This window comes from Manis pentadactyla, chromosome X (assembly GCF_030020395.1).
Source record: "Manis pentadactyla isolate mManPen7 chromosome X, mManPen7.hap1, whole genome shotgun sequence".
NCBI classification, from domain to species: Eukaryota; Metazoa; Chordata; class Mammalia; order Pholidota; family Manidae; genus Manis; species Manis pentadactyla.
In genome coordinates, this window is record NC_080038.1 from 122,307,447 (window position 1) to 122,323,543 (window position 16,097).

The following is a 16,097-nucleotide window of genomic DNA, read 5'->3' on the forward strand; positions in this document are numbered from 1 at the left end:
CTCAAACTCTCATAAAACAATTTCTATGAAATAAACATCTATATATAAATAAATCGCAAATCAAACATATTGCATACAATGCATAAAAAACACATAAATAGCTCCTCCTCTCATCTCAGACCATGTAACAGCCAGAAACCCAAAAACAAGCAGAAAAGAAAATAGCTGTACAAACTCTAGGTATGTACACTCCTGAAGCAAGTGTGAAGGCATCAGGTCAGAGACATAAAACAAGATTGCTAAAAACTGAAAAGTGACAGCTGACCAGGCAAAGATGTACACAATATTGGCCACAAAATCACCAAAAACAGAGCAGTCTGGAGCCATTTCATTCAGTGTAGGGCCAAATATCCCTGCATACCTCAAGAACTGTAGAAGGCATTAACTATGGTAAAATAACTGATGTTCATAATGATAATCCTGAGCCCCCAGGGAAAGGTTAAAGTACACTATATACACTTAAAGAAATCTCTAACTCATTTATAAAAAATTCTATCAAAATAATTTTGAGTGTATTTTGAAAGTAGTTAATCACCTTAACTTTGACTATATGGGCAAATTACCCTTTAAGGAGCTTTCTTGATTCTAAAATAAATATTATGGTAGTGTTTAGATCTACCTGATAAATAATTTAAATTTTTAACACCTTTCGGTCTTTAAATTCTTGACAACCTGTTTTGGAACAAGGTATATTGAAATGTTGAGTTGGCAAGCTCCTGACTTGTAAACACACTGATCCTAGACAAGGAATGAATCTGATAATGGGAAAATGCTCTGACTATGGCCTTCTTTTAGAACTATATCAGAAACCTAATTAGGAAACTAAATCTAACCAAACTACATTCTAACAAGGATGACTGACAATAAAAATTAGAATTTAGTCTCTTCAAATTCTTTCTGGCACCTGTTCAGTTGTTCTGCAAATCAACCTTCAATTTTTAAAGAATCTGAAGAGAAAGGACATGGTCCTTGATTACATTAGCACAACAAACAGGTACTTGTACCCTTCTACTCCAGAAATAATCTGGACACAGACAAAATTAAAATAACATTAACATATCTCATTTTTAAGAGGTATAATTTGGTTCATCACACTGTCAATACTACACTTCCTCTGAGCAGTGTCAGAATTTTCTAACACTGATTTGCAGCTACCTTTAGCTAAGAATCAAATAAACTAGGCAACTCTCTGTACTCTAAAGTTAGGACAATTTTTTAATTTCCCGAAAGGGACCACATTAATGGCATTATGAAGATCATAGACTCAAGAAGTTAATATATTTGCCTATTAGGCCTCACGTACATCTAATATGCATGCTACACTGAATGTTGTGATCAATCTCAAATAAAATGCATCAGTTCTTATAATGCTACTTGTTTTCCAACTCCAATGACAGTATTTTTAAAGGATTGTTATAGAATTAGAGTAGACATAAGTAAATTGCTTCTTGGGATTTATTTTTCTGATTTGTTTAAATCAATCTTTAGCATCTTGACTTTTTAGATCTATTTTTTAAGTAACATTCCCTCCTCTTAATTTCTAATGCCCATGTTTCTGGTGCCATTTTCATAAAATAATGTAATATCCTTGGAAATTCCATAACATTTATTTGACTGAGCATCTTCTAGAATTCTTAGGCTGGGCCAAGTATTAGGGAGACACAGAATAGATCCAAACATGCCCTTGATCTTGACGGACTCGCTTACATGAAGCCAGATCAGGATGTATAACCCCCAACTTACATAATTTTGTCCCCCTGCCAAATACCTGCACTAAATATTTTTGTCCCAGGGAAGACATTCCTACATTTTCTATTTCCTCCACTCCACTTCAAACTCTTTTAAAATAAAGTAGAAACATTTTAAACTAGGACCACACTCCCTATTCCAGATTTCTCTACCTTTTTAGAAGGAAAATCAGAAATTTCACCAATACCTTACTTTACTTACTTCATTACTTGCTTACCTGCTTACTGTTATTCATGGCACTTTTTAATTCCCTACACTTTACAATTCCCTGGCCATTTGAACCTGTATCTCTTTATCATCCTCCTCCCTTCTTAATCCATTTCTTTTTTCCTAAAACCAGATGTTGAAAGTGGGAAATGTATCTAATAAAAGTAATGTAACAATTATAAATTGTCAAATTTTTAGTTAATTTTCACCTATGAATACAGCTGTCTCAACAGACTCTGTCTCTTACTTTGTGCTCTGCTCTTTTTCCTTATACATTTTGTTTGGTTATAATGCAAACAACTCAGTATCTTGGCATTATTTTCCATGTAAATTGCTAATATGTCTTTAGGCGGAACAAAAAAGAAGAGTCCATTTGAGAACATTCTGTTTCCAAAATAAATGTATCTTACCTTTACAGCCTGAACACTGAATAAAAAAGTTGATGAGGTCAAGAAGTGCTATATCTCTGTCATGCTTGTATGATTCTATCCAATCATCTACCACCGACTATAGCAGAGAGGAAAAAAAACACATTAGCTTTTTCTAATGTTCTAAAATCAATTAAGTCTGACTAATTAGTCATTAAGATTCAACATTAAGTGGTATCACATCACTTCAAACTAACACACATACTTGTATACAAAAATTTAAAGTTTTAACAAAACAGAATCAAATTCAGTAAAATAATCACCTGATAGCACATAATGATCAATCTTCTATTTATTTTACATTAAAAAGAATCTGAACACTAACTAGGGGACCCAACTCTATAAAGTATAATTAGTTATGTTTCTTAGGATCATTAAAGATACCCTAGGAAATATTAAGTCACACCCATATTTTTTTTGACTAAATGTTGTACTAAATAATATTTATTATTATTAAATATTGTTAATAGTATTAACACTGCAACAGAATGAAAATAAAAAATTTTAAAAGAAGTGGTGAATGCCTGGGTCAATGAGGAAAGCAGGACAAAATAACAATTTTTTTCGACAGCACTAACAGTCCTGTATTAATGAGAAAGGCAAACTGAAGGCCAAATAAATTTCACAAGTAAGAAGGACAGTTCTTAGATCTGGAAACTTATTACTGTTAGATGATAATACTCTCCAAATTGATCTACAGACTTCATGCAATCCCTATCAAAATCCCAGCTGACTTCTTAGCAGAAATTGGAAAGCTGATCCTAAAATCCTTCTGGCAATGCAAGGGATCCAGAACAGTCAAAACAATCTTGAGAAAGAACATGGTTGGAGAACTCATGCTTCATGATGTCAAAATTTACTACAAAGCTACAGTATTCAAGAAAGTACAGTAATGACATAAGGATAGACAAGTAGGTCAATAGAATAAAATTTAGAATCCAGAAATAAACCCTTACACTGATGTCCACTTGAATTTTGACAAGGATGCGAAGACAGTTCAATGGAAAAAGATTAGTCTTTTCAACAAACGGTGTTAGGACTACTAGATACCTCTACGCAAAAAAATGAAGTTGGACTCTGACACTACACACAACACTCAACCCCAAATGGGATCAAAGACTTAAATGTAAGAGTTAAAACAAAACACACAGCCATAAATTCTTCACAGATACGTATTATATTAGACTGAGAGCATGAGACAAAAGAAAAAGTGAATTTGACTTACTCAAAATTGAAACTTTTTGTGCTTCAAAGGAATCCATCAAGGATGTGAAAAGAATACTCATAAAGAATGATATAATTCAATAGTTTAAAAAAGCCAAATACCCAACTTCAACCTCTAATACAAAGCCACAGTAATCAAGACAATTTGGTACTGGTACAAGAACAGACCCATAAACCAATGGAACAGAATAGAGAGCCCACATATAAACCCAAGCATATATGGTAAATTAATATATGACAAAGGAAACATGGATATACAATGGAGAAATGACAGCCTCTTCAACAACTGGTGTTGGCAAAACTGGACAGATACATGCAAGCGAATGAAACTGGATTATTGTCTATCCCCATACACAAAAGTAAACTCAAAATGAATCAAAGACTTGAATATAAGTCATGAAACCATAAAATTCTTAGAAGACAACATAGGCAAAAATCTCCTGAATATAAACATGAGCAACTTCTTCCTGAACACATCTCCTCAAGCAAGGGAAACAAAAGCAAAAATGAACACATGGGACTACATCAAACTGAAAAGCTTCTGTACAGCAAAGGACACCATCAACAGAACAAAAAGAAATCCTACAGTATGGGAGAATATATTTGTAAACGACATATCTGATAAGGGGTTAATATCCAAAATATATTTCAAAAACTCACACACCGCAACACCCAAAAAGCAAATAACCCGATTAAACAATGGGTGGAGGATATGAACAGACAATTCTCCAAGGAAGAAATTCAGATGGCCAACAGGCACATGAAAAGATGCTCCACATCACTAATTATCAGGTGCAAATAAAAACAACGAGGTATCACCTCACATCAGTTAGGATGACCAGTATTGAAAAGACTAAGAACAATAAATGCTGGAGAGGATGTGGAGAAAGGGGAACCCTCCTGCACTGCTGGTGGGAATGTAAGCTAGTTCAACCACTGTGGAAAGCAATATGGAGGTTCCTCAATAAACTAAAAATAGAAATACCATTTGCGTGAGAATTCCACTCCTGCCCAAAGTATATAATTTCTCAGATTCAAGAAGACATATGCACTCCTATGTTTACTGCAGCACCATTTACAATAGCCAAGATATGGAAGCAACCTAAGTGTCCATCAGTAGATGAATGGATAAAGAAGATGTGGTACATATACACAGTGGAATACTATTCAGCCATAAGAAAAGAAACAAATCCTACCATTTGCAACAACATGGATGGAGCTGGAGGATATTATGCTAAGTGAAATAAGCCAGGCGGAGAAAGACAAGTGCCAAATGATTTCCCTCATTTATGGTGTATAACAACAAAGCAAAACTGAAGGAACAAAGTATCAACAGACTTAGACTCCAAAAAGGGACTAGCATTTACAAAAGGTGAGGGGCCGGGGAGGGCTGGTGTGGAGGGAGGGGAAGGGGATTCAGTGGTATTATGATTAGCACACATGGTGTGGGGGGGATCATGGAGAAGACAGTGTAGCACAGAGAAGGCAAATAGTGACTCTGTGGCATCTTACTATACTGTTAGGCAGTGACTGCAATGGGGTACAGGGTGGACACAATAACATGGGTAAATATAGTAACCACATTGTTTTTTCATGTGAAACCTTCATAAGAATGTATATTAATAATACCTTAATTTTTAAAAAGAATATTATGCAACCAATAAAAAAAACAACCTTCATGAGTGTATATCAATAATACCTAAATAAATAAATAAGTCAAATAACTCAATTACAAATACAAGCATAGAATTTGAACACAATTCTAAGTAGAAGATATAAAAACAGCCATTGGCACATGAAATGATGCTCAGTGTAAATGGCCATCAAGGAAATGGAAATCAAAACCAAATAAAATACCACTTCACATCCACTAAGAAAACTACAATTAAAAATACAGACAGTAACAAATGTTGGCAACAATGTGGACATATGGACTGCTACAACACTGCAGGTGGGAATGCAAAATGATGTTTCCACTTGGGAAAAGTTTGGCAGCTCCTTCAAAAGGTTAACAGTTACCATATGACCCTGCAACTCAACTCCCAGATAGGTATATATCACCCAAGAGAAATGAAACATACATCCAAACACAAACTTATAGGATAATACTTCTAGGAGCATTATTTACCATAACCAAAAAGGAGAAACAAACCAAATGTGCACCAAGGAATTGAGTGGATAAACAAAATATACTCTATCCATACAATGGAACACCATTTGGCAACAATAAAGAATGAAGTTATAATACATTCCACAACATGGATGAACCTTCAAAACATTATGCTAAGTCAAAGAAACCAATCAAAAGGGACCACATATTATATGATCCCATTTATATGAAATCTCCAGAATAAGCAAATTTAAATAAAGTCGATTAGTGGTTGCCTAGGCACAGAGCAGGCGAGGATAAAGTGCCTACTAATGAGCACAAGGTTTCTTTCTGGGGTAGTGAAAAATATCTAAAATTACAATGTGGTGATAGCTGCACAATTCTGTAAATATACTAAAAATGGTTGAATTTACACTGTAAAAGGGTGAATTTTGTGGTATGTGAAAGCATCTCAAGATACTATTTTTTAAAAAACAGAACAGAGCTGAAAATTAAAGGCAGTACTTTATTTCTTTGGGGACAGAAAAAGAAAGAGAAAAACAAAACAGATAACACAATTTTTAAATAAACCAAATTTTAGAAGTTAGGATGATAAATAAAAGCTAAAAGTCAGGAGGGAAAAATGTTTTAAGTTATATAACAACAAATATGAAACTTGGGTACAAACTGAATGAATAAAATGCGTAAAATTAGATACACAGAAAAAGATATGATTATAGAATAAAGGGAAGAAAAAGAAAACATTATCTAAAAATTACCTGGCTCAGAGAGACTGGAGATACTCCAAAACTCTACTTAATTTCTAGAGTTTAGCCTTTTCTGTATTTTACAACAGCTTGTCTATGTTAAACCAACTCAGTTAATCAAAGAAATGTATTTAAGATTATTCCCAAATATGGTATGGGCAATCAATATCAAGAAAATATGAGACTGTGACTTTTAATATATGGCCCCAAATGGTCTGACATTGCTCCTAAATAAGAAGTAGGGTCTATGTCCCCTTCTCTAGGAGTAAAGTAGAAATGCTGCTTCCAACATTAGGTCATGGGCCATTCACTTCTGCATTGGGTTGCTGAAGCACCAGACAACTAGACACTCCCACTCAGGACTCTCCAAACCCAAAAGCCATACTGTAAGAACCTCAAGCCACATGGAAGGACCATTTGTAGGTAACTCCAGTTAATAGTTTCAGATGAGCCCACCCTTGAAGTTACTCCAAACTACACCCCAAACATGAATAAAGAAGACCCCAGATGATTACAGTCCCTGTTTATGTTACTTCCAGCCATTCAAGCTATCTCAGCTAAGGCCCCAGCCATCATGGATGGCAACACAGATGAGTCATCCCTATTTAGTTCTGTCTGAATTCTCAACCCACAGCATCATTCTGCATAATAAATTGGTTGTTCTTTTACATCACTAAGTTTGGACTGGTTTTTTATGCAGCAATACATAGTTGGAACAAAGGTTATTCTCATCAATAAAGATAAAAAATATTTACTGCAATCTTACAAAAAGATCATGTCACATTAAAAATTTGTTCATGAAGTTCAAGTAGAGTGTATATTAGGCATACAATGCTGCTGTAATAAAAATAATACAAACTACGAAAGGGAAAGGGACTGGGGAGGATGGGTGGGAAGCGAGGGATAAGGGGGGAAAAAGGGGGCATTACTATTAGCAGAGATAATGTAGGGGAGCACAGGGAGGCTTGTACAACACAGAGAAGACAAGTTGTGATTCTATAGCATCTTACTAGGCTGATGGACAGTGACTATAATGGGGTATGTGGGGGGTGACTTGGTGATGGGGGGAGTCTAGTAAACATAATGTTCCTCATGTAATTGTAGATTAATGATACCTAAATTAACAACAACAACAATAATAATAATACAAACTATCACATTGAAATATTTTTAATTTTTAATCATCAAATAGTATTCTAAGAACTTATTCAATGAAATTCAACATCTATTATCTAATAGAACTAGGGGCATAAGCACGCTTTCTACTTTCTTAAAATTCTAACTGTTTTAATACCAATGACCAATCTTGTACTTACTCACTCTCACTTATAGTTACTGAAATAGGTATACACCGGGGATACAAAAAATGAATTAATACATGGTCCCTGACCAAGGAATTAACAATCTAGAAGAAAATTCAGACATATGCATAACTATGATACAATATACTAAGTGCTATAATGGAAAGAGAAGTGTAAAGAAATACATTTGAAAATACAGGTTGAAAGACACATAGTCCAAGAACGCTTCTCAAAAAAATAGTGATATTTGATTTAGTCAAAGCTATGTGATATGGAACAAAGGAAAGGAAGACTATTCCAGGCAAAGAGAAAAACAAAAAGAAAAGCCTGGAGGGCAGAGTACAATACCTTGGTTGGCAAATATCAAGTATGACTTAAGGAAATCTGGGCTGGAACTTTTAAGATAAGGAAGAACTCTTGATAGGTTGTAAACAGGAGACTTCCTTGATCGAACTTGGTAAGAGATAATAAACACAAATAAGAGTACATAAAACAAACTGGAGGTGAAGAGACTATTCAGGGAAATCAACAGATACAGGGGACATTCCCTCTTAAGGGGGAAAAGCACATTTAGAAACAAAAATAAATGGTACAGAGGTACAATCTTAATATATGACAAACCATAAGCAACACAGAAATAGAGTAATGTTCATTCCTTAAACACTGAGAAACCATTAACAAAAAGAATTTAAATATAAAGCTAAACCTTCACATTTTCTATTACAAAATTTTGATGAACCAAGAAGTTAAACAAAAACCTTACAGACTAGACAAAAATAGAAAGACTGTATGCTGGATATAAATTGAGATTTCTAATGTCAGCAAAAATCAAAGATATCAAAAAAAGATCAATGTATTTAACTACTTAGAATAATATATTACAGAGAAAAAAGTATTACATAAAAATAAAAAGGGAAGTAAAGAAATGGTATATAATGTAACTGAGGTAATTTATCACTGTGATAAAATTAACCCAAAATGGGAACTAGAAAAGGGGGGATAATTTTTTTAAATTAGAGAATGACTAAATAAACCATAGCACAGTAATGTATTTTTTAAAGTATCAAACGTATATACAAACTAATAATTTAAAACACTGAAGAAATAAAATCCACACCCTAATCACAACTATATGAAAGCAAACCAAATATGGATAAATGAAGTAAATTTGAATTTGAGAATATATGGTGCTCTGTAGAATTGGTGATAGCTCAAAAAACTAATATTTTATTCATTCTACATGTAAAAATGTTATTAGTCCCAAATAATATTTTTAATTTACAGAACCACACATATATATTTGTAAGCAAAACTTACATTACCGTTACTAGTAACAAAAAGCTTAGATTACTAGTTTTCTCTATACTATCCATGTGTACTTTTTGTTGATTACAGTTAACTGTGAAGGAAAAAAACTACTCCCTATAGATTTTATAAATTAACTTTATTAAGCATGTATATTCTTTGAGTAGTGTTTATTCAATGTTTAAAAACCACATGGGTTGTTTTCTTCCATCTGCTACTTCTATAGCTTCTCTTCTTCCTTCATAATTACAACCCCTAAGTAGAATTCGTGCCTCATATCAAAATTACTGAGTATCATAATTCTTCCAAGTGGTAAAGATACCTCAAGACAAATGCTGGGCATAGAAGCCACAGGGCATAAATCTGCAAAGAAGTAAAAAGCTAACCTTTTCAAACAATATTGCTTCTCTCTCACTTACCAACTTTACATTTCCCAGTATGGCCCCCGGAAGATGACTGGTTAGCCAGAGACGGGTAAGATTCCTCAAGGGAGGAACAACCTAAGACAGGCACAGTCGCAGGGGGGCCATCAGGTGAGAAATTGGGGATCAACAGAGGTGAGGCTTAAAACCTCACCCCCCCCCCCCGTTTTGAGAGAAATCTTCTGCATCCGTGGACGTTTTGTTGCCCTTGTCTAGCTTGGATTAATACTTAGCCTATAGGCACACACCTGATCATCTACATTTGCCCTCTTACAGCACTAAACTATGTTTTCTACCTTTATCTTGCATCTACCTACCACTTCAGCATTTTATTTAAAATAATAATAATAAGGGAGAAATGTGGGATTCACATATAAATCAAGTACAAAAATCAAACGAATAATCATAATTGACCTGATTGTTTATAGTTCATGATGTGAGATCAAAACCGAAAGTTTCTGTGATGACTGCCCTTGCACTGTTCACCATGTAAAAACTTATTCACTATGTAAGAACTTGTTCACCATGTAAAAACTTGTTTGTTATGCTTCAGAAGACTGGAGACTGTTGAGAATTAGGCTTGGGGTTGATTAATTATTGTACATTGAGTCCCCTATACAGAATTTTATTGTTGTTAACAACCATATGATCAATAAAATGAGAGATGCCCTCTCAAAAAAAGATTTGTGGCCCTCTTAAAATAAATAAATAAAAACCACATGGGTTTAGTCTTCACTGTAAAGCCTAAATGCTTCTATTGTTGTAAAATTATTCAGAAGAAACAAAATTAGGATGATTTGACAGGGCTATGACTCAAAATTTTACTCTTCTGCTAAGAAACATCACAAGTAATAAAATCTGTAATAGACAACACTGATTAAAATAATTCAATTCACTAAAGTAGACAGTGATTATATTAGGTCGCTCAACAAAGAATTACATATGGGCAAAGGACTTCATATTTCAATAGCAGCTATATAAATTCAGAGGAAATTGAAACCTCATAGGCAGGATTTACATCAGTGTATTTTCTGACAAAACAATTCTTTACCATATGCTATTAAAAAGAAAATCATACAGCAAAACGTGACTCAGGAACAGCTTAAAGGTCTTATGTCTGAGTAGACAGACCCCTAGTTTTCTGCCTAGTTTGTTGCTTTTTATCATAAGCAATGTTAGAAACTTTTTAAACAATTAGAAAAATCAGGAATTTATTTTACATAACTCATAAAAGTTTAAAATGTACAAATAAACTGGGAAACACAATAAATATTACCTGCATAGCACTCTTGCCCATTTTAACAACTTCAAACAACACCATGTTTTCCACTCCATTCTGTTGATGATGACCATTCATTCGGTTTGGACCAGAAGGAGGTTTTCCTCCTCCATTTCCACCTTTACCCTTTTCTCCTGGGCCCTTTTTGCCTTTTTTACAAGTCTGCATAAAAATATAAGTTGACTAAGTTATAGCATTATCCTTGAGAGTTCAAAATAAAGCTAAAGGAGAAGGATCTTATAGGGTACATAATTGTAACATGCTTAAACGTGACGTAAAGAGAGTGCCATACACATGTTATAATAAAATTATATGGTTGTGACAACTCTCCATGGTATCAATGGTTTCATTTATACTACCATACAATGACACTGTAGGTAGAAACACGGCCTCTGCAGACTGACAGACTGCAAGGGTCCAAATTTCTACTCCTATTAGCTGAGTGATCCTGGGCAAAGTTACTTAATCACACTGTGCCACAGAGAGATTTCTGATTTGTAAAGTGAGGAAAATACTGTCTACTTCACAGGGTTCTGCTTTAGGGTACAGAATAGAGTGGGCAGCAAAAAAATAAAACAAATGAGTAACTCATACTTAGTGCTACATTTTAACTTAATGACTATGTGTAAGTCTTACAAATCACTGCTCACACATTGACAAAGGAATGCTATACAGTATCAATAGGTATATAAACCTCATTCTTGTTTTGGGCCCTCCCTTCAACAATTTATCTATCATGAAAATCTGACTAATGAACACTATGGAAATGAAACCCCTTTATAAGGAAGTTGTCAATATTAGGGGTGGGGGCTTCATAAATCAGTGAAAATATGACTCAGTTTTTAAAATACCTCCTGCAGCTCTTATGTCTTGTTAGAGAAAAGCCAGTCATTCCCTAACTCAAGAGTCCTCATTTGTAAAATGCCAGAGGTGTATTCAATCCTTTACAGATTAGAAAATTGATGATTTCTGCAGTCTCTTTTAGACCACATGTTTCTATGATCTAGAGTAAGGGTTGGGAAACATTCTGTGAAGTTAACAGATATTAAATATTTCAGGTTTTGCAAGCCACATTCCATCTCTATCACATATCCTTGGTTTTTACAACCCTTTAAAAATGTAAAAAAAAAAAAAAAAACAGTGAAAACCATTCTTAGCTCATGGGCAGTACAAAAATAGGTCACAGTTTGCAGCCCCCTCTAGGTCTACAACTTATTTTCATTGACAGCCAGGATGTTTCTGTATTTTGTTGCATAGAGGGTCCATCCTTCCTCTCCTTCAAGAGTCCAAAACTAGCCTACTCTTTAACTACTTCAAACCCCTTAACAATTGAAAGTATCGTTAATTTAAATTATTTTGTTAATGAGATTCAGTCTTTGTAAACCTAAGTCATTAATTCCTAATCTTAGAATGAAAGGCTTTTGTCCCTAATAAAAGGAGTTTCAGAAATAAGGGCAAAAGAAAAGCTCAACTACAAAGAGTACACTTTAGAAAAGTATAAAATGTTCATGTTAATTAACATGGAGCTACATATTTGCAATTTATCTATCATGCCTCAATATTCCCATCTGTATGAAAAACTAATTAGTACAAGTTAAATGGTTCAGTGGATATGCTGTGCTAGAAAAAGCAATGTGCAAGGAGTGATAATACAGTTAAGTACAAGAAGTAAACATGCTAACCTGGGTACAATCTTGTAGACGAAAGAAATCTCTTAAGAGAGAGAGACTATGAAGTAACACAGCTGACCCTTGAACAACACAGGCCCCGGGCAGTCAAAAATCTGAGCATACTTTTGACTTCCCATAAACTTTACTAATAGCCAAATGTTGATTATATGGTAGTAAATGATAAAATATTCTACTATCTATATATATTTTATGCAATCATGACATATACTTAATTTTTTTCAATATTTTTAAGGCTACACAGTTGTCTGTTTTTTCAAATTGTCATATCTCCAAAAAATTTTCCAATTTATTTACTGAAAAAAACTCTGTGTAAGCAGACCCACATAGTTCAGACCCATGTTGTTCAAGGGTCAATTGTGTACTACCATGGATTAAGAGTACCATCTTTCAAAAAATACGGGCTTAAATCCTTTAACACAGAGCTTCTCTGGACCTCAGTTTCCTGTCTATAAAGCAAAGAAGCTTTCTAATTGAGAGGGTTGTTCAAATACTTAATCATGTAACATGGAGCATACATTGTATAGTGTCAAAATGTGGTTGCTCTTATTACTTTGTAACAAATCCGTAATCTGACCCCAAAAGAAAACACCTGACTCACAGCAATGGTTTGAGAGAGATAACCAAATTGTTGCACAAAAACTTTGGGGAGTCCTCTGTTTAGAGGCCACTGTTAAGTTTTGTCCCAACTTGTAAATTAAATCAAAGCAGAGATTCAGTTTTGCACAATGGCTGCAGAACAAGAAAAATGGTTTTCTAATGAATAAACATATACTATTTACTGGAATTATAGCTGCCTTTGTGTAGTCAAGAGTTAACATTTTTAAATTCATATTTTTTTTCTCTCTGAAAACTTCTACTTTTTAAGGAACTAAGAAAGCATATGAAATTATGAAACACATAGATTCTGTGTTCTACAAAGTATTCCAAGGACTAGTTAAAGAAATTATGTTCCACACAGAAAGTGAGATGCTATGACACGATTAAAAATCACAGACAGGAAAAATTTACTGACAGGAAAGCTGCTGACAACATACCATTCAGTTTTAAAAGCAAATTAAATAGTTTGCATAATACGATTCCATTTAAGTAAAGTTCTCTGTGAATGCTTATACAGAGGTGAATGTACAATGGTATGTTCATCAAAATGTTTAAAGAAAATAACCTCTGGGTAATAGGCTATGGGAAAATTTTGTTTACTATACATTTCTGTATTATTTAGAATTCTAAAAAATAATTGTGTCATTAGAAAGTATATATCCAAAATTCATTTTGGGAAAGAAAATGTTGAACAAAAACAAGTCATCTTTCACGCAATGTGTTTACACGTATGCAGAGTCAAATGTACTTTCCCAAACAGTTAAAATGATTTAACCCATTCACCAAGGTATCCAGAGCCCTCAGGTTATCCACTCATACTCTAAACTTGTGCTCTATTGACTCAGAATTTCACATTGTTAGTTTTTATCCTTTACATTACTTAAAAAGAGCAAAACTCTGATCAACTATGTAACACATCAGACTTAAACGGACCACAGGTCTCATTTTTAGGGTGCTTGCAAATAAATGCTTTGCTTTATATTTGACTACTCATGCATAAATAAAAATAAAGCCAACAAAATATCGCATTTTGCTTACTATACTGTGCTTTACAAAATAAACTACTAGAAACAACGATGTATTATTAATTTCAACTTTACAGTAGCAGAAATAGGTAATTAAAAGATATTTGATCTAGAAGCCAAAGAAAGGATGTGTTCAGAAGGCTTACCACACCCCCCCCACAAAAAGACATTTTTAAAACACATCTGCAAAATTAACTAAAACTATAAATATTTTCTATGCATAATTATACACAGGCAAATATGTATGTGAATGACCATAAGAACCAAAATAAGTCACATGTTCTATACATACTTTTCCTTTGCCTTGCTTTTGGTTTTTTCCTTCAATATCTTCAAAATCTGTGTCAGACGAAAAATGTGTTTCTGACTCCCTGTGACAGAAAGGTAAGTGATTATTCAAAACTTCCTTAGAAATGTAGATAGCTTCTACTTTTTGCCATATTCCTGAATGGGTTGGTTAACTTATTACAAAACTCTGTATTAGCTTCGTACTATACTCCCATACTTCATACTCCCAGAACTTCATACCATAGCATGTTATCAAACATATGAAATTACATAAGCAACTACAAAAAAGTCAAGCACAAATGTCTAAACACTTTTTATTTCATTAATTTTTCAACCAAAGCATAAAAACAAAACCAGTGGCTCTTAAAAATTTAACCCTAGGAACTATGGTGTTCTGTTCTAGTAACTAGTTTCATTTTCTGATTCAAAGATCATGTGCTCAGGGAAAACTATTTTAACACTAGGCATTGGATGAACTTCATTAGGGAATTTTAGCAAGATTAAGGATTCTCTGACCTCTCCTACCTCACTTAAGAAGTATTTATAAATTTAGGTGCAACTATACAAAACATATTTCTTAACGGACATGTACAGAATACTTTCACAAACCAAACAATTTGAAATATAGTAGGGAAGTATGGTAATTGCTCAAAATCTTTTATGAAGTAATGCAGTGGCAGCAGAACTGGTTCTAGTACTAAAAAACTGTGTGACATTGGACAAGAAAGTGACAACCTCTCCATCTTCCCATCTATAAATAAATGACATATATGGCAGGAAAGAGAACTAATTTAAATATACATGTATGATGTTCCTATATATGTAAACAGTATCTAAATAGGAGTAACATACCTTCATTTAAGTGCTTAAGGCAAGGCATACTTGGTATTTGTGTCACAGTGAGTTTTAAATTGAGCCACACCCACAAAAGATGAAAGTTTTATACGACTCTAAATGTGTAAACGCAGTACCAGTTTTGCTTAAAATAAATGGAATAAAAGTGAAAATCTTTCTGAAGCTAGTCTTCTCTAACTAGATTTCTTCTATTTCCATTTTTATTGCTACAATAACCAGTTGTTTAGAGGCCATGAGGTTGGAATACTTCGTAAATCTAAAGTAACAGTTAAGATGCTAGCAGAGGAAAAAATTACTATTTATAGCACTTACCTACAAAGTAATTTAAACAACGTGCTGAAGGCAGTGGTAAACCTATCATATATATGTTGTGAGGAAAAGACCTGTAATAAATACCATTTCCCAGAGCACCAAAAACAAAATGACTACTGTAATATAAACTCTGAAACTCAAGCCTCGTACATGAAAAGATTGTTCTCAATATTCTTACCACATGCCTACATGGCCTTACAGAAAGAACTGAAACTTTTTAAATATCTTGGTGTTTAAGTTTTATTTCTTTTTCCCCAAGACATCTGCAGGACACCAGCTCTCTTACAGGACTCAGCAACTACTCTAAGTCTGCAATCACTAGTCTTTGCAATATTCCAATGGCCACAGAATAATCAAAGTCTCAATTACATTCTTAATCCTCATCTCCAGGCTATCCCAACTGAAAGAATGAGCCACTAGAGGTTTGATTACTAACTGGAAAACCTTCTTAAGAACGCCGCAGTAATTAGGATAGGAGTCTAAAATATTCCCAATCAGAAAAGAAATGTTATCAGGAGTGTATCTTCCTCCAATGCTACCCCCTGCTTTTAAGATCAA

General features: G+C 33.9%; 1 protein-coding gene across 6 annotated transcripts in view; it reads right to left on the bottom strand.

Annotated features, from left to right (window-relative positions):
* The window catches only part of STAG2 (STAG2 cohesin complex component), a 141,860-nt gene that overhangs the window by 73,585 nt on the left and 52,178 nt on the right, over nucleotides 1-16,097 (bottom strand). For all 6 annotated transcript variants that reach the window (XM_036880838.2, XM_036880836.2, XM_036880835.2 and 3 more), the window contains exons 3-5: nucleotides 14,377-14,455; nucleotides 10,769-10,933; nucleotides 2,367-2,463 (exon numbers count right to left, since the gene is read on the bottom strand). In XM_036880838.2, coding sequence (XP_036736733.1) covers nucleotides 2,367-2,463; nucleotides 10,769-10,933; nucleotides 14,377-14,455 — 341 coding nt within the window. The remainder of the gene's footprint in view (nucleotides 1-2,366; nucleotides 2,464-10,768; nucleotides 10,934-14,376; nucleotides 14,456-16,097) is intronic.